Source organism: Aspergillus oryzae, chromosome 2 (assembly GCF_000184455.2).
Source record: "Aspergillus oryzae RIB40 DNA, chromosome 2".
Lineage (NCBI taxonomy): Eukaryota > Fungi > Ascomycota > Eurotiomycetes > Eurotiales > Aspergillaceae > Aspergillus > Aspergillus oryzae.
The window spans coordinates 4,607,333-4,634,360 of NC_036436.1; the positions used below are offsets into that span (position 1 = coordinate 4,607,333).

A 27,028-nucleotide genomic window follows, 5' to 3' on the forward strand; every position below is an offset into this window, starting at 1 on the left:
GAGTGTGGAGTGTGGTAGTTGGAATTAATATTTTTTTTTTTCTTATCCGCAGATCAAAAAAAAGTTCAGGTTCTTGGCGGATACGGACCTAAGTTGGTCTTAGCGCCGCCGACTTTCAAATCCTTCCTCCGACTCCGACATTGGTATTATTGCACGTCTCCGCAAATCTATCCAGTAGGTTCTGCTGGCCAATTGCTCACAGCATCGCCACAATGTTCAAGCCTTCACAACCGATGATGGCGCGACTGCGCTTAACGACTAAGCAGGTCAATGGTGGCTACTATAAAGGAAACCGCACTGGCGCGATGGGTTACTTCGCGAAGAACGGCTCGTATGTGATCGACTGGAAAAAAGTCCGAACCTTTGTTGTTCCTGAAAACTTGGGTGAATTTAAGGTATGGCCGTTGATCGTTTTCACAAGACTGTTCCCAAACCTGGATGGTTGACATTTCACTACAGCTTACCCCCTTCGTCACGCAACGCATGGCCCCAACAAAGTCCAAATACACCAGAGACATGGAGAAGGATAGCAAGTTGATCACAGTCGAACGAGCATTTGGTGGGAAGGACTATCTTGACATGTGGGCTTCGGACAATGGCCAAGAGGTACTTGAGCAGGAGCGACTCGAACAAGAGACATCCCGTCAATAGTCTATCTCATCCAAGGATTAGGGTGATATCGGTGGGAGCTAAGGCAGGCCATTACGTGGGACTGCACGAAGAAACCTTCAACCTCGTTTCAGGCTCTCGCTTGTGCATACCACTGGCTCACATAAGGCATCGCAGTTATCCGCGCCTACATCGCTTGATTTGAACCCTTTTGTATTATTATTATATTGTACTTTATGTGCGGTGTATGGTGATTTGAACAGGCTCATGCTCTTTTCAGGGAAAACCACCTTCGCACTTTTGCACAAGATACCAAGTGGCAGGGAAGCAGGCAATGTCTCTTGGCTACTGTCACTACACCTCTTGGATGTTCTTATACTCTTTTGCGGGCGCATTTTTGGGTTTTGCATCTCAGCCTCTTCATTTATCTTTCTTCAGCATGTCGTATAGAAAGACTTTGTCAGAGTACCAAATGAATTAGATGATCTGATGAATGCCCTTTGGCGGTGTTTGCTGCCATGGCCAGTATATCCGTTGACTCAAGACTCCTCCAAGCATGCTCTGGCAAGTAGGATGCCTCTCTCCTTTACCGATAAGCGAGACACTTGGGAGACAGGTATAAATAGTAACAATGCCTCCTTAAACAAAGCAGGTCTTCTCATTCATTCCATTAATTATAAATCCCGCTGATGGAAGTTTCGGTGGCGTCCGAGTGCGTGGCAATATGCACTTTTCGCCATATGGTACGTGGCAATACCCTGAAGCTCAAGCGTATGTCATAGCGCAACAACTCATCGGACTTCCACCATCTCTGAGGTTCAAGCCAACTCTGCCCGTTTGCGATATGGGGGCTCTCTTATCTTGCTCCTCATAGTTTGCAGCAGCTTTTCAATCCGGTGAACCTGGTCTTTTAAAAATCCCTAAAGCCTGAGCGAAATAACCAAGCTACGGACTATGTTCCAGTCATTCACGGGTAACTCTCGCCGTCCGCGGCAGGTTAATCTCGGAGGTCGCAATACGAACCCTTTCGCCGCATTTCCTTCCGGAAGGCAACACCCTCATGGCACAGGGCCCCAGAATACTCTGGCAGTTGCACAGCAAGAGCGTCTACTAAGGCAACAAGAGAGAGAACGGTTGGGCGCGACCAGGATCGTGCAGCGGACATGGCGGGGTTATCGAAGTAGGAAGATAACGTGCAGTGCATGGCGAGCAGAGTGGGATGCCACTGAGCAACAGAGGTCGGAACTCCTCCTATCATTCGATGAAATAGCCCACGATGCTGTGCAGACTTCGCCTCACTATGTTACCGCAGCAAAGTGCCTGTCGCAGTTGCGGCTGTTGGTACAGTTCCTGGAGCCCCGAAACAGTGGTGATATACTCCGACTTGCCTACTTTTCAAAAGCATTCCAAAAAACTCTACACAAGGTGCCTACTATTGCAACCGAAGGAGAGTGGATAACACCTTTGAAACGCCTGGCAAGGTTGACTCTACGTGTGCTGCACTCAGCTACCGCTCCGACAGTGCCAGCGATTGCCTTGTGGCCTCTTCTCGAGTTGTTGATGTTTTTAACGGACCTTATCCCGAAGCAAATGGCTCGCTTAGCCCAAGAGTATTACTCCGTAATGGTTTCTCTCACGAAAGATATAGATGCAATCTCCTCAAGGTGTCTTCTGTCGAGAGATAACCTCGTTCAAACAGTTTTAGCATTGCTTCGACCGATAACTGCCGAAACGCTCACTGCCTATGAATGGTTTGCAAGGAGCTACTTGACTATTCCAGATCTTCAAACGTACCTAGGGACACTGGATGGGCTTGCTAATAATATCAATTATAAATTGCTGACGTCCGCGTTCGAGCCCTTACAGTCTCATTTTAAAGATAGTCCTCAAAACTCCGATGATGTGGATGCCCGCCTTTGGATACTTTCATATTTCATATTCTTCCACAGGTATGCTCTGGGAAGCCAGGCCGGATATAAAGCACCTGAGTCTGGTTTTGTGAAGGTTGTCTCGGACCTACTCAACTCTACTGCTGTGCATATATCGCGACGTCTGGAATCTGGGGAGGTCACCGATTTTGACGACACACCTGACAGAGCACCACTGCATCCATTTATCAAGGAACAGCTATTCAGTCTTGTCAACCAGGGAAGTATAACCGGATTGCTTTCTGATTTGCAATCTAGTCATTTGTCTCAACGTGACCTGGCAAATTCACAATCTGATGCGTCGCGGGAGGCGAAAATCCTTGCGACATACGCCCTGACTCTTTTGAGGGTATTTCCTCGGCGAGGCGATGATATTCGAATGTGGTTGTATCTGGGATCTGCTGTCTCGGATGATCGATTGGCAGGCCAACCTGGGTCGAGAATACCGGCTATCAAATATTTCTGGCAAGCATCCAGATCCAGTAAAATATTCAATACAATAAGCGAAGATTCAACCAAGGTGTTGACCTTACTGAAACCAGCCAGCGATACGAATGAGGCCAGACTACCGAGCATATCGCACAAAGAGCGTGACGAAGAGTGGATGATTATTCTCCTCTTCCTTGAGCTGTATACGTTTGTCCTGAAAGTTATGGATGACGAAGAGTTTTTTTCTAGCGGATCTTCGTTTACTGCTTCGTCGAATACTAGGGTTTCATGGACCAAGGAGAGCGCTCTTCCTTTGGCAGATATCAAGGATATGACGATATTCTTGAAAAACCTGGCATTTACTCTGTACTGGAACTCTGCAGATTTGAATGAAGATGAAACTGTTCATGACAGTGGAGGGATTCGGAGTTATTTCAGCTCCTCTGTTACCCCATCTGACACCGTTTCAAGCGTTCGGGATCTCGAAATGAAAAATAAGGAGAAGGGGCTATCTGGAGTGACGGGAATTCCGCTCGACTATTTCAAAGGCCTCGTGACTGGTCTGTTGAGGATGATCCATGAGCGTGATTCGCGACGCAAGTTCCTTCCTGACGGACACTGGCTGATGACCAATCGCTTTGACATGGAGGGCTTCATCCCTGCAGTTGTAGCGGAAGAAGAGAATAGACACCAACTCCAGGATGAGGAAGAAGGGGAAGGACAAGATGATTTAATGGATGATGCTTATTATGAATCGTCATTGGGACTAATCGGTACAGGCCGTGCTCAACAGACACGGCGAATTGAGGCTCTTAGACGACGTCAACAACAAGCAGCTCGCAGGAAACAACTGGAGGCGGTGGCTCCTAGACTCGAAATACTGAGAAACATGCCGTTCTTCATTCCTTTTCATACCCGGGTGCAAATATTTCGAGAATTTATTTATCGTGATCAGATACGCAGACGGCAAGGGTACATCGATCCGGATGCTTGGCGTATGTCTGTAGCCCAGGCCTCAATGGGGCGTATGATCGATGGGCGACCTGCGGTGCAGGATATTCTTGGCCGGCACCATGCAAACATCAGGCGCGAGAGTGTGTTCAAAGATGCATTTGATCAATTCTATGAACTCGGCGAAGGCCTCAAAGAACCTATACAGATCACATTCATTGACAAGTTCAACACACCGGAAGCGGGGATTGATGGCGGCGGTGTGACGAAGGAATTTCTAACCAGCGTCACGAATGAGGCATTTAAATCGATAAGTGACCTGAACTTGTTTGAAGAGAACGAACAACATCTACTCTACCCGAACCCAGCTGCGGTCGAGCATCGTAGGGAGCTCTTGAGACAGGTCGGGCTTGCTGAGAATAGCCCGGACTGGAATGACAATATCCGTGATTTGCTCAGGCGGTATGAGTTCTTGGGGCGTGTTATAGGAAAGTGTCTTTACGAGGGAATCTTGGTCGATGTGAACTTTGCGCCGTTTTTCCTGCTGAAATGGGCTTTGACGGGAGGCACGGGCTCGGCACAAAAGGAAACAGCATATCGAGCCAACCTTAATGACCTCAAAGACCTCGATCAGGGACTATATCAAGGATTGGTAAGTGATGATGGACGAAAGAGACAACGTTTCTATCTGCAAGCTAACTTTTCTATAGTTGCAACTGAAAAACTACCCTGGAGATGTGGAAGACTTCTCTTTAAACTTCACCGTCACTGACATCATACCTCTTTCGGACGGGAGAAGTCGCACAATCACTCGGGACCTCAAACCTCACGGGTCAGATATACCTGTAACCAACCAGAACCGGCTCGTGTATATTTCATATATTGCTCGGTACCGTCTACAGGCACAGCCCGCGCTGCAAACGAACGCCTTTCTCCAAGGCTTGGGGCAGATTATACAACCTTCGTGGTTGTCAATGTTCAACCAGTCGGAACTGCAGACCTTGGTTAGTGGCGAGTCAGGGGATATTGACGTTTCGGATTTGAGGCGCAACACTCAATACGGAGGGGTGTATACCATTGGCGACGATAGGGAAGAGCATCCGACGATCCAGCTGTTCTGGGAGGTCATGCATAAGATGACCAACGAGGAGCGACAGAAGGTGCTACGATTTGTGACGTCCACTCCGCGAGCCCCTCTACTGGGATTCAGTCATTTGAACCCACGTTTCAGCATTCGTGATTCCAGTGAGGACCAGGAGCGGCTTCCTAGTACAAGTACCTGCGTGAACCTTCTGAAGCTGCCTCGTTATACCAACGCCAACACCCTACGAGAAAAGCTTCTTTATGCCATCAACTCTGGCGCCGGTTTTGATCTTAGTTGAGCCAATTGTGTTATTGCTATAGAGAACCGGAATGGAGGGTACGATCGCACATACATAGACGTACAGATTATATATTGCGCACAAAGTGAATAGTTACTGGGTTGCATAGCTGTGGCGTCCTGGCGGAATTACCTTGATGTTTGTTATTCTCTGTTTATTCGCTTCTCTTTGTATCTGGGACCTTTTGCCCCTCGCATATTTACAGTTGTAAAATCTCTGGACCGGTATTAAGGCCCATGTCCAGTTAGTAATTTACGCATCAGGCAGGAACATTGAAACCATGGATAATATAATTTTATTTTATTTTATTTTTATTTTTATTTTTTCTTTTTTTCACTGAAATGTTTGTATGCACTCTTGGAAATGTGACGGTTGAGCGATGTTGGGTTTCCATACCATAAGGATCCAATGAAGAGAGGGGAAGGGATGTTAATCGCGATAAGCCCTATGCGCCTATGATTGCAGTCTCGTGATTTGCCGGTAAGAGAGCCACTGCACAATACACAATCCTCAATACGTAACTGACAATCAGAACAGTAGCCCTGGATTCTTGAAGCGGCAACAGACGCTAGGCCTATCTGGGATTAGTTTCATATTGGGGCCAAAGAGAGAAAAGAAAAGTCCTCTTGACTTTTTTTGCAGAAAAGGAAAAAAAGAAAAAAAAAAAAAAGGAAGAAGGCGGTCATCGCTTTCTTCTTACTGCATCCGCTTTTTCTCTTTCTTTCTTTTCTTCTCTTCCTCCAAAAAAAAAACCCTTTCTGCTGCCTCAACCAGCAATCCTTTTTTTCTTCTTATCCCTCTTCTACATCCCTCCCCTTTTCTTTCGAAAATTGTCGAAGAAAAAAATTTAAAAAAACCCGAAAAATCTAGAAAAAGACATCGCCCGGTTTCTATACTTTGAGGCGACTATTTTCCCAACTTTCTTCGGACTGTGCGGTGTGTGGAAGAATTTCCTTTTGCCGCCTTTTCTCTATCCCTCGTGATCGCGTCCTTCGCATCGCCATTCCTCTCCATCTCCTACCTTCTATTTCAGATCCTGTGTGGATTGTTGACTTAGGTCGTACGTCTATCGCGCTGACCCCAGTCTTGCCCTTTGATTTCCTTGCCGTGCCCAGCTGGTCTTGCCGATAGTGTGACCTCACACAAGACAAGAGCATCTCATCTCTTCTATTCTACCACGTACACCGTCTGTGGTTCTTGCTTCCTCTCACTCGGACCTCTGCATCTACGTTCAGTGTTTGGCTGGTCATTGTAATTGCAGAGCACATCACCGAACTGGAGGAGGGGCACATTTTCCACCTACCTTTTCCCACTCATCATTTGTCCCACTTTCGATAAGGGTTATCTCATACTAATCTTATCCTTGCACCTGTAGCTCAAAAGAAATAAAACCTAAAAATCATCAAAATGTCTGCCGACGCCTCTACCACCCCCGCTGCTGACAGCAATGTCACCAGCACCCCCGAGACCAGCACCACTCCTGCTGCTCCTGCTCCCGAGGTCACTGCTGTTGAGAGCACCACTGCTCCCAATGCTTCCCAGCCCCACTCTGCCTCTCTCTATGTCGGTGAACTCGACCCCTCTGTGACTGAGGCCATGCTCTATGAGCTTTTCTCTTCCATCGGCCAGGTTGCTTCCATCCGTGTCTGCCGTGATGCTGTTACCAGACGCTCTCTGGGATATGCTTATGTCAACTACAACAACACCGCCGACGGTGAGCGTGCTCTCGAAGATCTGAACTACACCCTGATCAAGGGCAAGCCCTGCCGTATCATGTGGTCTCAGCGTGACCCCGCTCTGCGTAAGACTGGCCAGGGCAACGTGTTCATCAAGAACCTGGATAGCGCCATCGACAACAAGGCTCTTCACGATACCTTTGCTGCCTTCGGTAACATCCTCAGCTGCAAGGTCGCCCAGGATGAGTTCGGCAACTCTAAGGGATACGGTTTCGTCCACTACGAGACTGCTGAGGCTGCTAACAACGCCATCAAGCACGTCAACGGCATGTTGCTGAACGACAAGAAGGTCTTCGTTGGCCACCACATCTCGAAGAAGGACCGCCAGAGCAAGTTCGAGGAGATGAAGGCCAACTTCACCAACGTCTACATTAAGAACATTGACCAGGATGTCACCGAGGAGGAGTTCCGTGAGCTCTTCGAAAAATTCGGTGAGATCACCTCCGCCACCCTCAGCCGTGACCAGGAGGGCAAGAGCCGTGGTTTCGGTTTCGTCAACTTCTCTACCCACGAGAGCGCGCAGGCCGCCGTTGACGAGATGAATGAGAAGGAGATCCGTACCCAGAAGCTCTATGTCGGCCGTGCTCAGAAGAAGCACGAGCGTGAGGAGGAGCTGCGCAAGCAGTACGAGGCTGCCCGCTTGGAGAAGGCCTCCAAGTACCAGGGTGTGAACCTTTACGTGAAGAACCTCACCGACGACGTTGATGATGAGAAGCTGCGCGAGCTCTTCGGACCTTATGGCACCATCACCTCTGCCAAGGTCATGCGCGACACCAACATTGAGCGTACTCAGACTCCAGAGTCCGACAAGGAGAAGGAGAACAAGGAAGCCACCAAGGAGAACGAGAAGGAATCCTCAGAGGCTGAGAAGGCCGAGAAGACCGAGGAAAAGCCCGCTGACTCTGGCGATGAGAAAAAGGAGGACAAGGAGTCGAAGAAGGCCGATAAGAAGGGTCTCGGAAAGAGCAAGGGCTTTGGTTTCGTCTGCTTCAGCAGCCCCGATGAAGCCTCCAAGGCTGTCACTGAGATGAACCAGAGAATGGTCAACGGCAAGCCTCTTTATGTTGCCCTTGCTCAGCGCAAGGACGTCCGCAGAAGCCAGCTGGAGGCCAGCATTCAGGCTCGCAACACTATCAGACAGCAGCAGGCTGCCGCTGCCGCTGGCATGCCCCAGCCCGTAAGTTTTCCTTTGCCATGTAGTCACAATTTTGCCCTCCATACTAACGCCAGCTCTAGTACATGCAGCCCGCCGTTTTCTACGGACCTGGCCAGCAGGGCTTCATTCCCGGTCAGCGCGGTGGCATTGCCTTCCCTCCTCAACCCGGTATGGTGATGGCTGGTATCCCAGGTGGACGCCCCGGTCAGTACCCTGGTCCTTTCCCTGGTCAGCAGGGTGGTCGTGGCATGGGCCCCAACCAGCAGCTTCCTCCTAACTTCCAGGGCATCCCCATGGGCGCCATGCAGGGCCCTGTTCCTAACGGCATGGGCTACCCTCAGGGCATGGCTCAGGTGCAGTTCGGACGCGGTGCTGGTGGCCGTGGTCAGGTTCCCGGAATGCCCAACATGGGTCAGGGTATGCGTGGCCCTGGCTATGGACAAGGCCGCGGTGGTGTGCCCGTCCAGCAAGGCCAGATGCGTCCTGGTCAAGGTGGCCGTGGACAGAACGCCGCTCAGGCCCCTGCCGGACGTCCCGAGGAGGCCGTTGCCGGTGGTCTCACCGCCCAGGCTCTCTCAGCCGCCCCCCCTCCTCAGCAGAAGCAAATGCTGGGTGAGGCCCTCTACCCCAAGATCCAAGCTCAGCAACCTGAGTTGGCAGGCAAGATCACTGGTATGCTTCTAGAGATGGAGAACACCGAATTACTTAGCTTGTAAGTGCCACATTGAACCGCGAATCTCTTATGCTGCGGAGTAAATTGCTGATATTGATCAATCTAGGCTTGAGGATGAGGAGGCCCTGCGCGCCAAGGTCGACGAGGCCCTGAACGTTTATGATGAGTACATGAAGAACAAGGGAGGCGAGAGCGAGGCGACCGGAGAGGCTGCCAAGCCCAAGGAGGCTGCCAAGGAGACCTCTACCGAAGAGAACAAGTCGTAAATTTTGTGTCTCAATGTGTGATATCCACGGTGGATTCGGACGGAGTTTTGAACTGGGTCTCCCGACACGGAAGTTTTGATTCACCATATTTTTTTTTTTCTTTTTTGATGACCTACCCTTATCCCCTTTCTCGAATTAACGATACTCTTCTCTTATTTCCTCCTACCATTTTTCATTATTTCCTATTCCCCCTGGTCCTGATATCCCTCGGTTTCCAAAAGTTCTTTTTTTAGCGGTGTCACCTGCCCGTATCTAGTGAGCGACACAGTTTATCGATCCCGATGCTTATGCCTACTCCTTTGTGTCGGTAGTTGTGTTATGGTGATGCTGTGCAAACGCACACTGGAAGAAGGGGAAAACAAAGGAGAGCACCACACATTTTGGGATCGGAGAAAAGTTGTTCGGATGCCATGACTTCTCAAATATTCATGCCACGAAGAGGGAGGAAGTTGTGATGTCTTTGAGCTTCCTATTCCCTAACCTTACATACCTCGTCCTGCTATCTGAAACGAGTGTAATATAGACTTATGACTTCCTCACGGGATACGCTTCTCTGCTGTAGCTGTGTATATCTTTATTCTTCTCCACTCTCGACGTAGTAGTGGTCCCTGGAGACAGCGTAGTAAAATAGATTAGATCATTGATTCCTATCATTAGCCATAAAACTCGTCATATCAACCAGATAGCCATATAAAGTATATATACACAATCGCCAACCCGTTCAGAAACTCGGATACTGCTGCCCAAACATGTCAAACAAATTATCAAAGTTCGCCCCCTGCAACAAATCAACCATATTTAAATCAAAATCCATCATACTGTGCGAACCACCCTCCGAAAAGAAAAGCCGGTCCTCGGGACTCTGAATGGTATCAGGAGACAATAGCAACCTAGTCCCACCCTGTACCAGTTCTGACGGATTATTCGACACTTGGATGTCATTAGAGTACGACATATTCTGGACACCCAAACCCGGGTCATTAGTATCCTCGTCATTATCACTAGGATGCACCGTTCCATCAAGGGTCATCTCGAAGCTCGAAGACCCTAGTCGAGAAGTCCTCGTGACGGGATGGGAATTTAGGCGGCGTTTCTTGCGCGTGTCGAAGTCGTTATCGTCCTCCGGTCTGGTTCTTGACAGAGGGGGTTCGGAGGGTCTGTGTAAGGTTGGGACCGTGCTTGAGTGTTGAATGTTTCGAGATAGGAGGGTTAATGCTCGGTGGCAGTTTTTGGCGGTTTCCCATTGTGGGGACATGAGGTGGAGGAAGTCGAGGCATTTGGAGATTTCTCTGTTTGGGTTGGGTTAGTTTTCAGTTGACATAGGGTTGGAAGGGGGTGAGGTTACCGTAATCCTTTGGATAAGACGTATTGTCGAAGTTGACAGGCGAAGGCGAGAACAAGACCTGACATCCACGCGGCGGATAAAAATCCGGGCCAGAATAATGCTTGCTTTGCATCTATTTGGGCTTTGAGTGCGGTGAGGATTTCCCGTGCGGCTCCGATACAGGTTTGTAGGCCGGAGCAAAATTCGGGCGTGGAGGGGCTTAGGGATAGAGATGGTCGGTTGATGAGGAGAACGAGGTGTTGGTATAGGACGGTGAAGAAGGGTCCGAAGTTGAAGGGCTTATCGGCCATGGTGTCTTGGTCGACTGGGGGATTTAAGGTTTGGAGATCAATTGAGAGACTGTTCCACCATTTGTGGACGTCAGTGATCAGGAAGAGGACTGAGCTGCGGCGGATGGAGCGGACGAGGATGGATTTGTGGAAGAGTTCTAGAGCTCTACCAGTGAGTGTGCCGGATTCAACGTAACTTGCGAAAGTGATTTCTCTTTTGTTTTGGAGTGGCTCGGAGTCACTGGGCGTATTTTGATGGGATTCATGGCTAGCAGATTGCTCAGCCGGTAGCTGTATTGCATCGGCACTTCTCTCTGGTACAGAAGATGCTCTATCATTGAGGTTGCAAGTAGACAACCCCATTCTGAGGCCGTGTGCTCTATGTGATCCAGGGAAATGGATTTCGTCGGCCCCTGGGGCGCAGACGTCGATATCAGAATCTTGTATGCCAAGAGGAAGGCCAAGAGCCTGGCTTAGATACCGGTCAATAGCGTATGCACACCAGAAGATCCTCTTGCGTAACTGCCGATCATGCGATGAGAGCTCCCTATATCGGAATGGACAGCGATGGAGACCTGCATGCATCATCGATCGTAGCATGCAACCGCCTACCGTCGATGCTGTTCGAAGCGACATTTTGGTTACCAAATATAACTGGGATGCTAGTAGTGCCTGTAAAGATGAGAGATCGTTTCTGAAAGTAAGAGTACTGAGCAAGGACTGCATATTGCTCGAGGACTCAATGCGAGACTCTGACGGAAGGCGCAGATCAGGCCTCAAATGGCTAGCTAAATTGAACACGCACTGAAAGATCACCGTCCAGCATGTATTTCGGTGGTCTGGTGATGGTGGAATAGAATGACTTTTGCGGTGATCGGAATAGAGCAGTTCCATTGCTTGCAGGAAGGTTGGCCCATGCAGAAAGGGAAACAGTGGGTGCCAAACTTTGAAATATACCATCATGAGTTCGCGTGCGGTGTCCAGCGGCGGCGCTTGGCCCAGTATAGCCGCCATTGCTGGGTCATATTCCCATTGGCAAAAGGGTTGATCGCCTCCCGGCATCGGTGATGCTTTGACGGAGGATGGGGCAGAGCGCTTGTCATAGTGCGAGCCATCACTGCCAACGAGGGTGTCCTCTGGATGCGGAAATTCTTGCCCGGAGGATGCATCTAACGTATCCAAGTTTCTTGAAAAGGCCTGTCGGACCGTATTAATAAAGTAAACCCCGCTGGAACTCCCGACAAATTGGCTCTCTTCGTTAGATTGTGCCGTCAAGGACCCGATTTCTGACGGGCCAGACGTGAGATCCGTAGACTCCATTCTGGCCAAAACATTGTGTTTGCCAGACGCTGGATGAGGCGTACCAGAGCTACAGTGAACTCCTGAGGAAGGAGGTGTTTATTGTGATCTTTGGACAGAAACCCCCATTCAGGGTGAGGGTCAGACTTCATGACTCGAACCCCGGTTTAGTTCCTGTTTTTATGAATACTATCCCAGCTTAGTCAGCCACTTTCATACAGTCTGCACAACTCTCATATAGTACTAGTATAAGGTCGATTCTCTTTCACTCGTTACACTTGACCCCTGACTCTGAAACACTCTGGTAACCTCCCACAAGTTGGTGTTTACTGAACATGCTCTACAGGAGTATGCAATCTTCATGCTGCTACTTTGTTTAAAGTCACGAAACGTTACAAAGGCTGAATGCATTTGGAAGAAATCGCTATGAGGTATTTCTCAGAATAGAACGAAGGCGACTTGTAGGAGACCCGACAGCTTAATTATACCAGACGCTCGATCTCCTTCTTCACAGCATCTACCACTCCTTGCGTATTCGACGTGCCTCCGAGATCCGGCGTTAAGATACCAGCGGCGCAGACCTTTTCTACGCAATCCATGAGCTGCTTCGCCGCCTCCTTTTCACCCAACCATGACAGCATCTCCGCAGCGGACCAGAAAGTAGCTACGGGGTTGGCAACACCCTTTCCGGTGATATCAAATGCACTGCCATGTACTGGTTCGAAGATTGAGGGATTCTTCCGGGTCGGATCCAGGTTACTGGAAGGAGCCACACCGATAGAACCTGCCAACGCAGCCGCCAAGTCGGATAGGATATCCATGTGTAGATTTGTTCCCACGATGGTATCGATAGATTGGGGCTTTGCTACCATGCGGACCGTCATTGCATCCACCAGCATTTTGTCCCACGTAACATCGGGGAAATCCTTAGCAACTTCCGCCGCAACCTGGTCCCAGAGTACCATGCCGTTTCGCATGGAGTTACTCTTCGTAACCACAGTCAGTAGCTTACGGGGTCTGGATTGAGCGACTTCAAAGGCAAAGCGCATAATCCTCTCGATCCCGACGCGGGTAAACATAGCCACCTCTGTCGCAGCTTCCCACGGCTGACCGACGTGACTGCGTCCGCCCTGGCCGGAGTACTCTCCTTCGGAGTTTTCGCGCACAAGCATCCAGTCAATACCCTCTGTCGCGGTGTTGAGAGGGCATTTGGTGCCCGGGAATGTGCGCACGGGACGGACGTTAGCATATAGCTGCAGCGGCCCGCGAAGTGCTAATAAGAGACCCCAGAGGGAGATGTGGTCCGGAACATCTGTCTCGCGTATCAGCATACGGATCCGAGTGCAACGTCGGCGACTCTAGTACTGACCTGGGGCACCCACGGCACCAAACAGCCCAGCGTCGAACTTGCGCAGCGTGTCTAAACAATCTTCGGACACATATCGACCGTGTTCCTTGTAGTACGCAGTTCCCCATGGTATGTGAGTGAAATCGATATTGAATGTTCCAAGGGTCTTGGCGAGCTTTTCTACTACCTGGATGGCAGCGTCGACGACTTCGATGCCTATCCCGTCTCCCGGAATGGATGCGATGCGGTAGGTAGGTTTCTGAGAGGCCATTTTGTATAATATGCGTGATTCTAGAGATCTAGCAGAACTTGTCAGATCAGAGACCCTGCATCTACTATAAATAATGTTTGTGTCCTTAATCTTCATGACGTGGATGAAGCTAAGCATACTTCATCGGCCATGTTCTGGCTGAAGGTTTACCCGTTGCGGAGTAGGGCAGCTGCCCCACGTATACTCATACTCATTCAACAACTCGATCAGGGACTAAGATAGTAACTCCTTAGTTCTCTGGGAATCTAGTGGACAAAGAGCAGAATGATAGGGGGTTTGTTACCGCGGTTCGTTCCGCTTTCCCTGGACGCCTTCATAGCAGTTATCTGGTTACACTTATGTGTTTGTTAGTACAGCAATCAACCCGCATGGATGAATATATGCTTGTGTTACCCAAGGAGCGTAGCTGTGGAAAGCAATCTACGCATTAGATACAGTCTTTTCTGCTGTACGATTTGATGTGTACAACCTGGGCTTGGATCAAAGAGCTCGACCTGCCCTACTGGAACTGTAAACCCCAAGAAATGGACATACCGTGTTGACCGGGTTGCAACTTATAACGCTATGCTGAGTGTGACTATGTGACCAGTTTGACCGGGAAAGCTACATACAGAGCCATAGATGACATGTCTTACATACTGTCATATTGCACAGCTTCTCGGGCCCGGACAACTCAAGATTGAGACGTACAACGGTACACCCGGGAGGGGAGCTTGGTTAGCTTGAGCAACGCTACACGGATGATATCATACGTATAACTGCATAGACATCTTTCAAGCTTGATTGAGGGCGACGTCTCACAATCAACGACGCGGAAATCAGTGGTGAGAGTATGTCTGTGACGTTGGTTCATATCACATCTCCATAGCCAGGCAATATAAAGGCTCAATACCTACCACTTAGTATCCCATCGACAAGCTAGTTGGTCACGAAATAATTATCATAAAACCCTAATTCACTCATTTACAAACCCATCTTTCATAATGAGGGCGACTCTTCCCTTGCTTGCGCTGTTTACTGTTCTCCCAGCTGCCCTGGCAGCTGGAAGATGCAGAGAGGGTCTGAACTATTGCGGATCCACCTTGCTCTCGCTGGGTTTGGTTGCCAATCTCCTGATGTTGCGTCCACAAAGCTAACTGTGATCTTCTAGGATGGACACAGAGCGAATTGCTTGCGATCGTGGATGGAGACGCCAACATCGAGAAGGCTCTCTTTTACTGCGAGATCGATGGCATCGTCGAGTACTCTGGACCTTGCACGGTTTGCCAACGGGCACCGGAAGGACAGTCTGATGCTTGTGTATGAGACTCTGAGACAACCTGTGAATGACTGGAGCTGATAATGGAATAGGATGAGGGTCAGGCCCGTTGACGCGATGAGCTATCGAGTAGAAGGTTGGAAGCAAGTCACTGTTGACTTGAGTACACTGTATCATGACCGGATATTGTGTGCCTTCCAGTAGGGATGTTCAAACCTTGGCAACATCCCCGTTGTACCCTTCCCACAGATGTCCTAAATACTTTTCGAAGACAAACTGCAACTAAGGTATTGCACTAAAGTGATGTATAGTTCTCGAACCTAAATTATGCTAGAGATTGTTCGAGAATTAGGATAACGGCTCTTTTGTAGAACACATTCGTATGTCACTGCGTAGGGTCAAACTGATAAGACGGATAAGTCAAGTAGCCCCCGCATTTAAAACCACAGAGACCGGGGTTCGACCCGATAGATAACAGAAACATGAACTCGAAATCAATTGATAGAAATGCGTAAATCGGATTTCCATCCGATGTATAATGGATTTGACAAGTCGGATGTGGAGCCGACAGCTCGGGTCTCGACGCCGAGAGAAAGTCACTTAAAAGCCGTTGAAAGCGCTTGAATCGCAGCGATACCCCAGATTCTCTTATCTTGTGTTTGGTTTCCGAAAATGTTACTTAAAATCAAAAAGCACTTGAGTATGGCGACCCAGCCCGCCACAACAGAAACCGAGGCTTCTGCCTCATTTTTCGAGGCCGCATCATATATCCCACCTGATGCGATCTTCGCTCTTACGGCAGAGTACAATGCTGATACCTTTGCCCAGAAGGTCAACCTGGGCCAGGGAACCTACCGCGACGAGAATGGACAGCCATGGGTTTTGCCTTCTGTTCAAAAGGCTCGCGAGACTCTTCTTTCCAAAGGGTTAAACCACGAATACCTGCCAATTCTTGGTCTCCAGACCTTCCGCAATGAAGCCACAAAACTGGCCTTAGGATCGGAAATATATGACAAGAAACAGTCTCAGGTGTGTTCTAATAGACTCTTGCGGATTTTGCTTGCCCAATAGAACACCAAATACTGATAAAAAACCAGCTTGCCATTTGCCAAAGTTTGTCAGGAACGGGTGCTCTACATCTGGCAGGATTGCTTCTTAGAAGCGTTCGCAGCCCGCTGCCAAAAGTGTACATTCCTTCTCCAACCTGGTCAAACCATGGTCAAGTTTTCTCGTCACTGGGATTTCAGTGTGAAACATTCCAGTATTATGATGCAGAGAAGAGAGATATTGATATAGAAGCGTATTACTCTGCCCTAAGAGCCGCGGAGCCAAACTCCGTTGTTATTATTCACGCTTGTGCTCATAACCCTACGGGTTGCGATCCCAGCAAAGAGCAATGGAAACAAATTGGATTGATAATGAAAGAAAGAAAGTTGTTCCCGCTATTTGATGCCGCATACCTGGGTTTCAATTCGGGAAATGTCGATGATGATGCATTTGCTATGCGTTATTTCATAAACGAACTACAAATGGAAGCCGGTGGCTGTCTTTCCTTCGCGAAGAATATGGGACTCTACGGTATGAAAGATTGACACCTCCAAGGTTGATCAGTCCATGACCCTGTGCTTTGCTAACACTAAGAATGTAGGTGAGCGTGTGGGCTGTCTTTTCTTCGCAGCCGGCACAGAAAAGGCCGCGACAAACACACAGTCAGTTCTTGAAATGCTCCAACGCTCCGAAGTGTCAAATCCTCCAGCCTATGGAGCGAAGATAGCAAGTGCTATTTTGGGCGATGAAACATTAAAAGAGATGTGGTATGCGGACTTGATCACGATGAGCGGACGCATACGTTCCATGAGACAAGCGTTATATGATGGACTGATTAAATTTGGTAAGTCTCTATTCCCGGAAGATTGAGCATCCTCCTACTCACACGAATATAGGAGCCCCCGGCACATGGGACCATCTAATTCGCCAGTCTGGAATGTTTGGATTCCTTGGACTTTCTCCTGCTGTCGTCCAGAAGCTCAAGGGTGAGTCTACTTCTGAATTAGTCTGCATGTGGTGGTCCTAACCCCTTCTCTACAGACAAGTATCATATTTATATGGCGAGCAACTCTCGGGTTTCCATTGCTGGACTTAACCCGTCGAATGTTGAATATGTGGCACGCTCGATTGCTGAATGTCTAAATGAATCCTAGTGCTCTGTATAGTCTGCTACTGGCAATGATAGATGAAATGTAAAGATTCCCGCATCTAGTTAACGATGAAGGTTATAGTTGTATATCAAACTTTCAATTCCTTATCAGTATCTAGTCACATGAACCGAAGCCCTACCCCTCTCTCTCTGTTGCGGGGATACTTTTTTTACCCCCTCATGGACAGACACTCCCCTAGTTACGCACTCCGAAGAATCAAACTCTTCCCGAAGAACTTATTGTTATGGGTAGCTCGAATCTCATTCCTAAGCCATGGGTACCACGCGATCAACCCCCGGACATTACCCTCATCAACATCAACGTAATCGATGTGGAGGCTGGCCATGTTATCCCCAATTGTAGTGTTCATGTGCAAAATGGAGTTATCGCACGCATTATGCCAGCGTCATCTCTATCTAGAAGCTCAGAGGCGCCGTTTCCTACCGGACCAAGGACAAAAACCAAATTCATCAACATGCGAAACCAATATCTGTGTCCTGGATTAATTGACTGCCATGTCCACCTCACAGCCACCCCCGGAGGTACCTCCCTCAAGGACATGTTCGCCGCCAGCCCGAATACAATTGCATACCGCACTACCTATGTCGCCCGGAACATGCTCCTCCGAGGCTTCACCACTGCGCGTGATACAGGCGGCGCTGATGCGGCATTACGCGATGCTATCGCAGAGGGACTGCTATCTGGACCGCGCCTCTTCATCGCGGGCAAGGCCCTCTCTCAAACCGGGGGTCATGGGGACTTACGAGCCCCGTATCAGGGTGACGAGCATAAATGTTGTGGTGGACACTCACCCGCGCTAGCTCGGATCTGTAACGGCGTCCCAGCGTGCTTAGAGGCCGTTCGAGATGAGCTCCGGCAAGGGGCAAACTTCATCAAGATAATGTGTGGAGGGGGAGTCGCAACGCCCACCGATGCGCTAGATATGCTTCAGTTCACGGCCGAAGAAATCCAGGCCATCACAACCACCGCCGCATACTCCAAAACTTACGTTACCGCTCATGCCTATAACGCGGAGGCAATCCGCCACGCGGTCGATAATGGAGTGCGTGGTATTGAACATGGCAATTTCATTGACCCCGAGACTGCCAGATACTGCAAAGAGAAAGGGGTGGTCTTCACCCCGACCCTGATCACCTATCAAGGAATGACGGAACCCCCATTCGATAACTTTCTTGACGAGTTTAGTCAAGCGAAGAACCTCGAGGTTCTGGCCAGTGGCCTTCAGGCTCTGGAAATTCTACGCGATGCTGGCATAACAATGTGCTACGGATCTGATCTTCTGGCAGGCCTCCACACGTTACAAAACCGTGAATTCAGTATTCGATCAGCCGTTCTCAGTCCGCTGGAGATCCTCCAGTCGGCGACTATCAACGCTGCCACATTGGTTGGTATGGAGGGCAAATTGGGCTGTATAAAGGAGGGGGCGATTGCGGATTTCCTGATTCTCAATGCTAACCCGCTGGAAGACATTACAATTTTGGATCATGTAGACAAGTCATTAATGGCGATTGCCAAAGAGGGGCGGATTGTTAGTAGCAAGATAGCGGATTTATCAGTGGACCCTCTTTAGGATCCGTATAGGATTCGGTCCAAGTGATGAGTCTGGGCCGTGAAGATCGACAACAACTAATACTCTGCATTTGACCGGTCAGAACCGTTTCCAGAGACTTATGCAGAGGGTCCTTATCCTGCAGGTTGTATTTGTCAGGGCTTGCTGGCTCAGGAATTATGCTTAAATAGACTCGACACCACACGACGTGAATGTTACCACTCCAATCTATAAGCCTGCTATTGATTATAGAATGCTCTAATATTCAGATAGCCCTCAGCGCCTCCAGTAAAGGATTTCTTTCCTCAATAATTCCAGAAGCGGGGTCCCAAGCACGCAGAGCAAGAGTTCGACTAAAGCTGCCATGCACGTATGCGCTGGACATGCATAAGCGCACTTACTAGCTTCTAAAGTGAACAAGACCGCCAGATGCCCCGCCAGATACCCCGCCAGCGAATACTATACGCGTATATCGAAGTTATCCCAAGTCGAAGACCCCGTGGTTGCAGATCTCCTCATCGCTTTTAAGCTTCTAGCCACTTTAGACTCGACAAGACGGTGTAGAAAACTTACTTAAAGATCCATTTCCCCCTTTAGTTCCTGTCCAGAAATCCAAACACCGTTCTACATAAACCCAAAAGAAAACACAAGTACCACAATTCCAATAGAGAATCTCCAAGATGAAAGCCTCCATTGGAGACAGGATCAGGTTTAAAGACTCCCGTATGTATCCCTCATTAACCTCGACATTCCCCATCAACAGGTACATGGACACTAACTCCCACCAGGCGTAGTCGGTAAAGAGCAAGTAGCCGAGATTATCGATGTTCTAGGGCCTGATGGAGCTCCCCCATACCGAGTAAGTCGACATTTATATCGAATGGTTATTCTCTGGGGGAAGATCTGACCTTGGGTGCTTTGGATAGGTTCGCTTTTCGGATGGTCATGAGACGCTGGTTTTTCCGGCTCCTGAATCTGAAGTAATTCCTAAAGGGAGTGATTAGGGTTATATGACTTATTGTATGGGTGATATGTGGTCGTGTTCTCAGATTGGGATTGAAATATTTGTTCTCTTGAGGGTGAAGCTGGATGTTGGCTTGAGAGGATGTCTTGGGGAGTTAGGGCATGGGTATAGCTCGTGACAATGCCTTGATTCATTGGTCCTTTGGCAATGACTTGTAGTAGAACTGTCTGGGTACTATATCTGGTTACTGTGCATCGATTGTGTCTCGGTCTGTATTTCCTAATATGATATAACTTGGTTTATTAACATGTGGACAGACAGTCAATATCCAAGATTCACTAAGGGGACTGTGATTTCAGGTATATGTCTTTGATGATATCAATTTGCAGTCTATTATTACACTTTTCCCATTTGTTAACAGTAGTAAAAGAGAAAATGGACCTTACGTATTCTTGAACCTCTATAGAGTACAGTAACCAATTCTAACACCTAGACAAGTTAAGCCACTCACAAATAAATCTGTCCAAGAGCAGTATAGAGCAATGACCTGATGTAATCTCCAGCCACCTATCTCATAAACAAGACAAACGCCCTAGGATGCAAAAAGTTCAATTTAAAAACAGACTACCTAGTCCGGTTTGCAATGTCCATGCGCTACCAGACCACTCAGGTGTTAGTTATTCTGAACCTAACCACTAGGCACAATGAGAGAGGGAAACCAGAGTGTAGGGCTACACAGTTATCACGTTATAGCTCTCGTAATGATATGGTCTTGCTCCTGAATGCTTGATGTCTGGTATGCATGCTCGCCTCCGTAGCATTGGAAATATTACCCCACCATGGCTATCCAGTGGGCGAGGAAATGAGACGACATATCCTTGCAGCATTAGTGTCTGACTACTTACCCCTCCAATTGTCGAGCTGGAGAAGCGAGTGGCTGGCGTCTTCTGTAAGCAAGACACTCGTTCTCATACCACGCTATCATTCCCCACTCTAAGCGGCTATTTTAAATCAACCATTTTACTTTTCGACCAGACGCGCCGGATCCTGAGTGTCCCCTCAACTCGTAACTCGTCCTTTAAAAAAACCCCATCAAAATGCGCCCGAAAGACCGCAGCGGATTTAGCATCGCCATTATCTGCGCACTTACCGTAGAGGCGGATGCCGTGATATTGTTGTTCGATGAAGTCTATGACAGATACGGTGACGAGTACGGCAGACATCCCGGGGACACCAACAGCTATACAGTGGGAACAATAGGCAAGCACAATGTTGTCCTATGCTATATGCCCGAAATGGGGAAAGCAAGTGCAGCAGGTGTGGCTACAAAAATGAAGTTTAGCTACCCTGGAGTCAGTCTCGCCTTGGTGGTTGGGGTCTGTGGGGGAGTTCCCCTGCTGCCATACAGCAATACCCCAATTTTTCTAGGCGATGTCATTATTAGCCATGCGGTTGTCCGATACGATTATGGTAGGCAGTACCCAGATGGGTTTAAGCGAAAGAAAGGCATCCCAGAAAACCTAGGAAGGCCAAATCAAGAGATCCGGACCCTGTTTCAGCGATTGCAAACCAGCATGGCACGCAGCGACTTGCAGAATGACATTGCCCAGTATCTTGAGGTACTGCGACGATCAGAACCACGCTGGCAATATCCAGGCAAGGCATGCGATGTTCTCTTTGATGCTTCATATCACCACAAGCACCATCAACAGGCTACTTCTCTGAAATGCTTATGTTTCAATAGTGAATCCCCTGGTCAGATATGCCAGGAGGCTCAGGAGAGTAGTTGTGATAGCCTAGAGTGTGACGAAAACCGTATTATCCGTCGTCGCCCGTCTGATGCAGCCGGGGCGTCAATCCACTTTGGAAAAATTGCCTCTAGTGACACGGTCATGAAGTCTGGAGAGCATCGTGACAAGCTGGCAAAGGATGAGGATGTTGCTGGCTTTGACATGGAAGGAGCAGGAGTATGGGATGAACTTCCTTGCATCATCATCAAGGGCGTATGTGACTATGCAGATAGCCACAAGGATAAGAAGTGGCAAGCCTATGCCGCAGCAACTGGCGCGTCAAGCGCAAAAGCTTTCTTGCGGTATTGGAATCCTGCCTCGAGTGAAGGTCAGCCAACTATACTTGATATAGGCTTTGAATATCCTGCTAAGTATAGCAAAGTATAGGTGCAAAGCCAAATAATTCTCACTGGATGGTCCCTTTTGACAGGAACCTACAATTTGTTGGGCGTCAGAAGGAGATTGCGGATCTAGAAGATATGATCATTGAAAGGCAGGGCCCAGGCAAGATTGCTATTAGCGGATTGGGAGGGGTTGGAAAGACCCATGTTGCATTGGAGCTAGCTTATCGTGTTCGAGAAAGAGATGCTGAGTGCTCGGTTTTCTGGATCCCATGCACTGGCCCTGAAATCATTGAGCAGACTTACATGAACATCGCTCAGATGCTTGGCATGCAAGATGTTAAGCCGGCAGAAGTAAAAGAGCAAGTCAAGGAATATCTTAGTCATAAGAGCGATCTCAAATGGCTTCTTATCTTTGACAACGCAGATGATATGGATATGTGGACCCAAGGGAGCAAGAGTGCCCCAGCACTTAAGGACCTTATGCCTCGAACTGAGCAAGGTCGAATCATCTTCACTACTCGCAATAGGAAGCTGGCTGTCAAGCTGGCCCCCTATGAAATTTCGGTCCTCAAGGTAGATGAAGAGACTGGTATAAAGATGCTCCAAATGGCATTGCCTGGAGAAGACTTGTCCGACAACCGCGAAATCGCCGTTGCCCTCTTGATTCAGCTGACCTTCCTGCCCTTAGCAATTATGCAAGCAGTGGCATTCATTAAGGAGAACAGCATCGGCCTCGAGGACTATCTAGCTCTGCTACAGGAGCAGGAACAAGAGGTGGTGGAGCTCCTAAGTGAAGACTTTGAGACAGAAGGGCGTTATCAGGATGTCCCAAACCCGGTAGCAACTACCTGGTGGGTCTCATTCCAACAAATCCAGCAGATTGATCAACTGGCTGCTGAGTATCTGTCATTTATGGCTTGCATCAACCCTCAGAATATACCACAGTCCCTTCTGCCACCAGCAAAATCCAAGATAAAGATGGTCAAGGCTCTAGGGCTTCTCAGTGCCTATTCGTTCATTTCCGACCAAGCTAAGGATAGCCCTCTTAACCTTCATCGACTTGTACATCTAGCGACTCGCAACTGGATGAGGGGAAACCAGCAATTCACGCTGTATATACGTAAAACAGCAGAAAGGCTAACCGAAGCTTTTCCCAACAATGATCACACTAAGCGGAATCTGTGGCGGTCATATTTACCCCATGCGTTATCCTTGTTGGAGGAGGACGAGTTTAAAGGTCAACGAGAACAATATATTGACCTGCTCGAAAATATCGGAGACTGTCTGGTTAGTGATGGGAGATACAATGAGGCAGAAGCGCTGTTTTGCGACGCCAGGGACATACAGCAGAAGCGAGATGGGGAAGTACACCTTTCAACCCTGGCCATCATGAGCAAACTAGCATCAGTATACATTGGCCAGGGTCGATTCACGGAAGCAGAAACACTCAATGTTCAAGTGTTAGAGACCAGGAACCAAACACTAGGTCCAGAAGACCCTGCGACTCTGAAGACTATGGGTGATCTATCACGAGTCTACTCCGAGAAAGGACACTACAAACAAGCAGAAACACTCAGCCTGCAGGTCCTTAAAGCCATGAGAAAGGTACTAGGTCCAGAGCACTCTGATACTTTGTCGAGTATGGCATGTCTAGGAAATATCTTCCACAAGCAAGGGAAATTAAAACAGGCAGAAGAGCTCAGTCTACAAGTCCTAGAGCATCAGAAGAACAAGCTGGGCCCTGGGCATCCGTCAACCTTGACCAGTATAACCAATCTAGCATCTGTGTACCGAACCCAGGGTCGATACAAAGAAGCAGAAGAGCTTTATAAGCAGACAATAGAGAAAAAGAAGAACATGCTAGGTCTTGAACACCCAAACACGCTGACCGATATGCTTAATTTGGCTGCTGTGTATCGGAATCAAGGTCGATTAGGACAAACAGAAGAGCTGGAGAATCAGGTAATAGAGATCCGGAAGCAAACGTTAGGCGAAGAGCATCCTACGACTTTGCTCAGTATGGCCAACCTGGCATTGACTTACTGGCAGCAAGCGAAATTGCAGCAAGCAGAAGAGCTTGGGGTACGTGTGCTCGCGGCCAGAAAGCAAGTGCTAGGACCGGAGCATCCCTCTACTCTGACCAGTATACATAACCTGGCATTGACGTATTTCAGTCAAGCCAAGTGGAAACAGGCAGAAGACTTGAGGACGCAGGTGCTAGAGTGCCAGAAAAAAATATTAGGGCCAGAGCATTTCCTGACCATAACCAGCATGGTGAATCTTGCCTACGTCTGGAAATGCACAGGCAGACACAGTGATTCCATCAGCCTGTTGACTAAGTGCGTGCGCCTTCGTGAGAAACGCCTAGGTCCCAACCACCCTGACACATTGGCCGCAAAGGAGACACTCAGACAATGGGAAGAAGAGGGAGAAGGGGAAGAAGGGGAAGAAGGGGAAGAAGGGGAAGAAGGGGAAGAAGGGGAAGAAGGGGAAGAAGGGGAAGAAGGGGAAGAAGGGGAAGAAGGGGAAGAAGGGGAAGAAGGGGAAGAAGGCTGGTGTCAAGCTTCCGACGAATATCAACAAATGTCAAAACAAGTGGATAACGATTCATCAAACGAAGACCCAACTGTGCTGTTGCCGGCCGGTTCCCTTAGCTTTCGAAACAATAGACGAGCTGATGCCAGATATGAGGGCTAGAAAGAACCGAAGAAGAATTGAACTTAAGTGATGAACAGAGATATGCCCCACAGCTGATAGAGTTTGTTACAATGTAGTGGCCATGACGGCTCCATGGTTATATCGGATTCGAATTAATCCATCGGGTAAACCTTCTACCGCACGTGATGTCCCATCCACTCAAAACCCATGCGATTCTGAACACGATGGGTAGTTCACCATGTTGCGTTACGCGAATGCACAGCAAACATTTAAACTTACCTGAAGAACCACTGTGAGATGGCTCCCCCAACCAAAGCGGGAAAAGCGTCCCGCATCACAATCGCTTGCAACGCTTGTCGTTTCCGGAAGCAAAAGGTACGACACACATTACTTCGAACTTCACTATGGGCCATAGAGCTAATGTATCGTGTAGTGTAGCGGTAAAAAGTAAGACTCAATTCTTAGCCACAACCATGTGTACCGCGTTGGAGCTGATTCTTGTCCAGGCCGGTGTGTACGCAATGCCTCCAGCACAATCGAGTATGCGACTGGCCCGAACAGCTTAAACGGTTTGTCTGAGGCTCAATCCTAGTGTTCAGGTGCAGAGGACTCACGTTCCTTCAGTGGCCCCGCGAAGGGATACATAGAGTCCTTAGAGCACCGTCTACATGAAACAGAAACCGTGCTGCTGAAAGTGCTCTCTCGGATCTCGGACGCTCAACTGTCCGCCAGTATAAACCCTGACAAGCAGCATAGAACCAGGAGCAGTATTGGAGACTTGTTGTATTCCCCATACCCCCGACTGGGGAAAAGAGGGGCAGATTATTGGAAAAGATTCCCTCTGGATACTGCCCACAATGTTCGGGAATGGCAGGATGATTGTCTAAGTCACCAAGACTTGCGCCCATCGACCCCTGGCTCTTCTGATCGCAATACCACTCTTCTGTCACCAGGGACTGGGGTTACTGAGGAAACAATTCTTGGGCCTCATGGGCAACGCGAACCGTCCGATTACCAATCTTCGGACATATCTTGCACAGATATGCCTACTGATCGTCGTGAAGAAAAAAACGGTTCATTATCTCCGGCGTCCGCCAGTCCGTCGACTCACAACGCCGCTGCGAGATCTGGAGCACCGCGCCTAGAGAAGTCCATTCGATCATTCCACAAGGATACAGGGCGTCAGGCGATGGGTTCCGTGGCCCAGACCCAACTAGAGATTGCGATACCACAGGAACCAAATATTTGGAGCGGAGCTCCCTCAATACACTTTCAACGACAGTTTCTTTGGTAGTCAAGAGCTTGAAGGCACAATCTTGGAAGTTAAGGCGACAGCATAATGCTATGGCTGATATATTGGGTGGCTATCAAGGATTCCAAATTCAGTTCCAAATTTATTTGACCGATTCCAAAGTAAAATTGCGATAGTAGTAACCACCGTTTCAACAACAATAGCTCCCACATCGAATGACACTATCAATCGGGCATACATTATTGTGTGGACTATGATTTCCCCGACGCCACATGGACCTCAACGCTACCAGTTCCAGTGTTTTGCGTCTTGATATACACTAGATCCAGGACACCATCATGATTAAAGTCACTCAGTTCCCAGAACCCATTACTTTCTGGATAGAAGGTCGTGCCGACTTCCTGGACGCGAGTATTGTAAGTGGACGAGCCCGACGCAACATGCACCTCGACTTTTCCAGTTCCCGTATCCCGAGTTTTGATGTAAGCAAGGTCCAATTTTCCATCCCTGTCGAAGTCGACCATCTGCCAGACGCCGTTATCTTCTGGGTAGAATGTCGTCCCGACCTCCTGGATTCGCCTCTGGTAGTTTGACGCTCCAGAAGCCACGTGCACTTCGACCTTCCCTGTGCCCGTATTACGGGTTTTGATATAAACCAGATCGAGTTTGCCATCGTGATCGAAGTCTGCCATCTGCCAAACTCCATTATCCTCCGGGTAAAAAGTGGTTCCAGTTTCCAAGATACGTGTCTGATAGTTGGATGATGCGGACGCAATGTGTACCTCCACCCTACCGGTTCCGGTATTCCTAGTTTTGATGTAAACAAGATCAGGTCTGCCGTCACCGTCTGCATCAATTAATTGCCAAGTTCCGTTATCCTCAGAGACAAATGATGTTCCGACTTCAAGGCTGCGAGTCCTGAATCCCGATGAACCCGAGGCGATGTGAACTTCTACCCTCCCAGTTCCGGTGTTGGTAGTTTTGATGTAGACCAGGTCTTCGGTGGGAATGCTGGGGATCATTTGCCATGGGCCATATGGATCCGGAGCACCGAAAGTACTGCCGGTCTCAAGAATACGATTCTGATAAGGAGCCGCATGAACTGGGTTCGCGAGAATAACAAAAGGTAAAAGAATGTAGAGGGAAGAAAGGAAGTTGTGTAGATTGAAGGCCTCCATTGTGTCACGTTATCTGCAATGCTGAGTGTTGTGGTTCTCAGTCCAAAGTCATGTTCATCTTTTTATACCCCGTTCTTGGTACTTTGTCACATCGTATGATAGACCAAATTCCTTGGGTCTAGATCAATGCTTCTTGATGAAACGCCACCGGATG

The 27,028-nt window shown here is 48.7% G+C and overlaps 9 protein-coding genes across 9 annotated transcripts; 6 read left to right on the forward strand and 3 right to left on the reverse strand.

The window, feature by feature from the left end:
* Positions 1-212: 212 nt before the first annotated feature.
* AO090003000925 (mitochondrial 54S ribosomal protein mL41) lies at positions 213-651 on the forward strand (the record flags this gene model as incomplete). The annotated part of the gene is made up of 2 exons (XM_001819991.3): positions 213-395; positions 460-651. 2 exons carry the CDS (start codon positions 213-215, stop codon positions 649-651), a joined length of 375 nt encoding a protein of 124 aa, XP_001820043.1.
* A 912-nt stretch (positions 652-1,563) lies between these two features.
* AO090003000926 (HECT-type E3 ubiquitin-protein ligase) lies at positions 1,564-5,299 on the forward strand (the record flags this gene model as incomplete). Its single annotated transcript, XM_001819992.3, has 2 exons — positions 1,564-4,569; positions 4,628-5,299. 2 exons carry the CDS (start codon positions 1,564-1,566, stop codon positions 5,297-5,299), a joined length of 3,678 nt encoding a protein of 1,225 aa, XP_001820044.3.
* Positions 5,300-6,706: 1,407 nt separating this feature from the next.
* On the forward strand, positions 6,707-9,130 carry pab1 (polyadenylate-binding protein; the record flags this gene model as incomplete). The annotated part of the gene is made up of 3 exons (XM_001819993.3): positions 6,707-8,212; positions 8,272-8,903; positions 8,971-9,130. The coding sequence occupies 3 exons, from the start codon at positions 6,707-6,709 to the stop codon at positions 9,128-9,130; spliced, it is 2,298 nt and encodes a 765-aa protein (XP_001820045.1).
* A 721-nt stretch (positions 9,131-9,851) lies between these two features.
* AO090003000928 (transcription factor domain-containing protein) lies at positions 9,852-10,385 on the reverse strand (the record flags this gene model as incomplete). The annotated part of the gene is made up of 1 exon (XM_001819994.3): positions 9,852-10,385. The coding sequence occupies one exon, from the start codon at positions 10,383-10,385 to the stop codon at positions 9,852-9,854; it is 534 nt and encodes a 177-aa protein (XP_001820046.3).
* A 2,140-nt stretch (positions 10,386-12,525) lies between these two features.
* AO090003000929 (uncharacterized protein) lies at positions 12,526-13,662 on the reverse strand (the record flags this gene model as incomplete). Its single annotated transcript, XM_001819995.3, has 2 exons — positions 12,526-13,355; positions 13,413-13,662. The coding sequence occupies 2 exons, from the start codon at positions 13,660-13,662 to the stop codon at positions 12,526-12,528; spliced, it is 1,080 nt and encodes a 359-aa protein (XP_001820047.1).
* A 1,960-nt stretch (positions 13,663-15,622) lies between these two features.
* Positions 15,623-17,121, forward strand: AO090003000931 (putative aspartate aminotransferase; the record flags this gene model as incomplete). The annotated part of the gene is made up of 5 exons (XM_001819996.1): positions 15,623-15,949; positions 16,018-16,498; positions 16,569-16,811; positions 16,864-16,953; positions 17,009-17,121. The coding sequence occupies 5 exons, from the start codon at positions 15,623-15,625 to the stop codon at positions 17,119-17,121; spliced, it is 1,254 nt and encodes a 417-aa protein (XP_001820048.1).
* Positions 17,122-17,677: 556 nt separating this feature from the next.
* On the forward strand, positions 17,678-18,709 carry AO090003000932 (metal-dependent hydrolase family protein; the record flags this gene model as incomplete). Its single annotated transcript, XM_001819997.3, has 1 exon — positions 17,678-18,709. One exon carries the CDS (start codon positions 17,678-17,680, stop codon positions 18,707-18,709), a length of 1,032 nt encoding a protein of 343 aa, XP_001820049.3.
* A 2,040-nt stretch (positions 18,710-20,749) lies between these two features.
* Positions 20,750-23,440, forward strand: AO090003000933 (5'-methylthioadenosine/S-adenosylhomocysteine nucleosidase family protein; the record flags this gene model as incomplete). Its single annotated transcript, XM_023235100.1, has 3 exons — positions 20,750-21,770; positions 22,859-23,073; positions 23,405-23,440. 3 exons carry the CDS (start codon positions 20,750-20,752, stop codon positions 23,438-23,440), a joined length of 1,272 nt encoding a protein of 423 aa, XP_023090151.1.
* A 2,507-nt stretch (positions 23,441-25,947) lies between these two features.
* On the reverse strand, positions 25,948-26,874 carry AO090003000935 (FG-GAP repeat domain-containing protein; the record flags this gene model as incomplete). Its single annotated transcript, XM_001819999.3, has 1 exon — positions 25,948-26,874. One exon carries the CDS (start codon positions 26,872-26,874, stop codon positions 25,948-25,950), a length of 927 nt encoding a protein of 308 aa, XP_001820051.1.
* Positions 26,875-27,028: the final 154 nt, after the last annotated feature.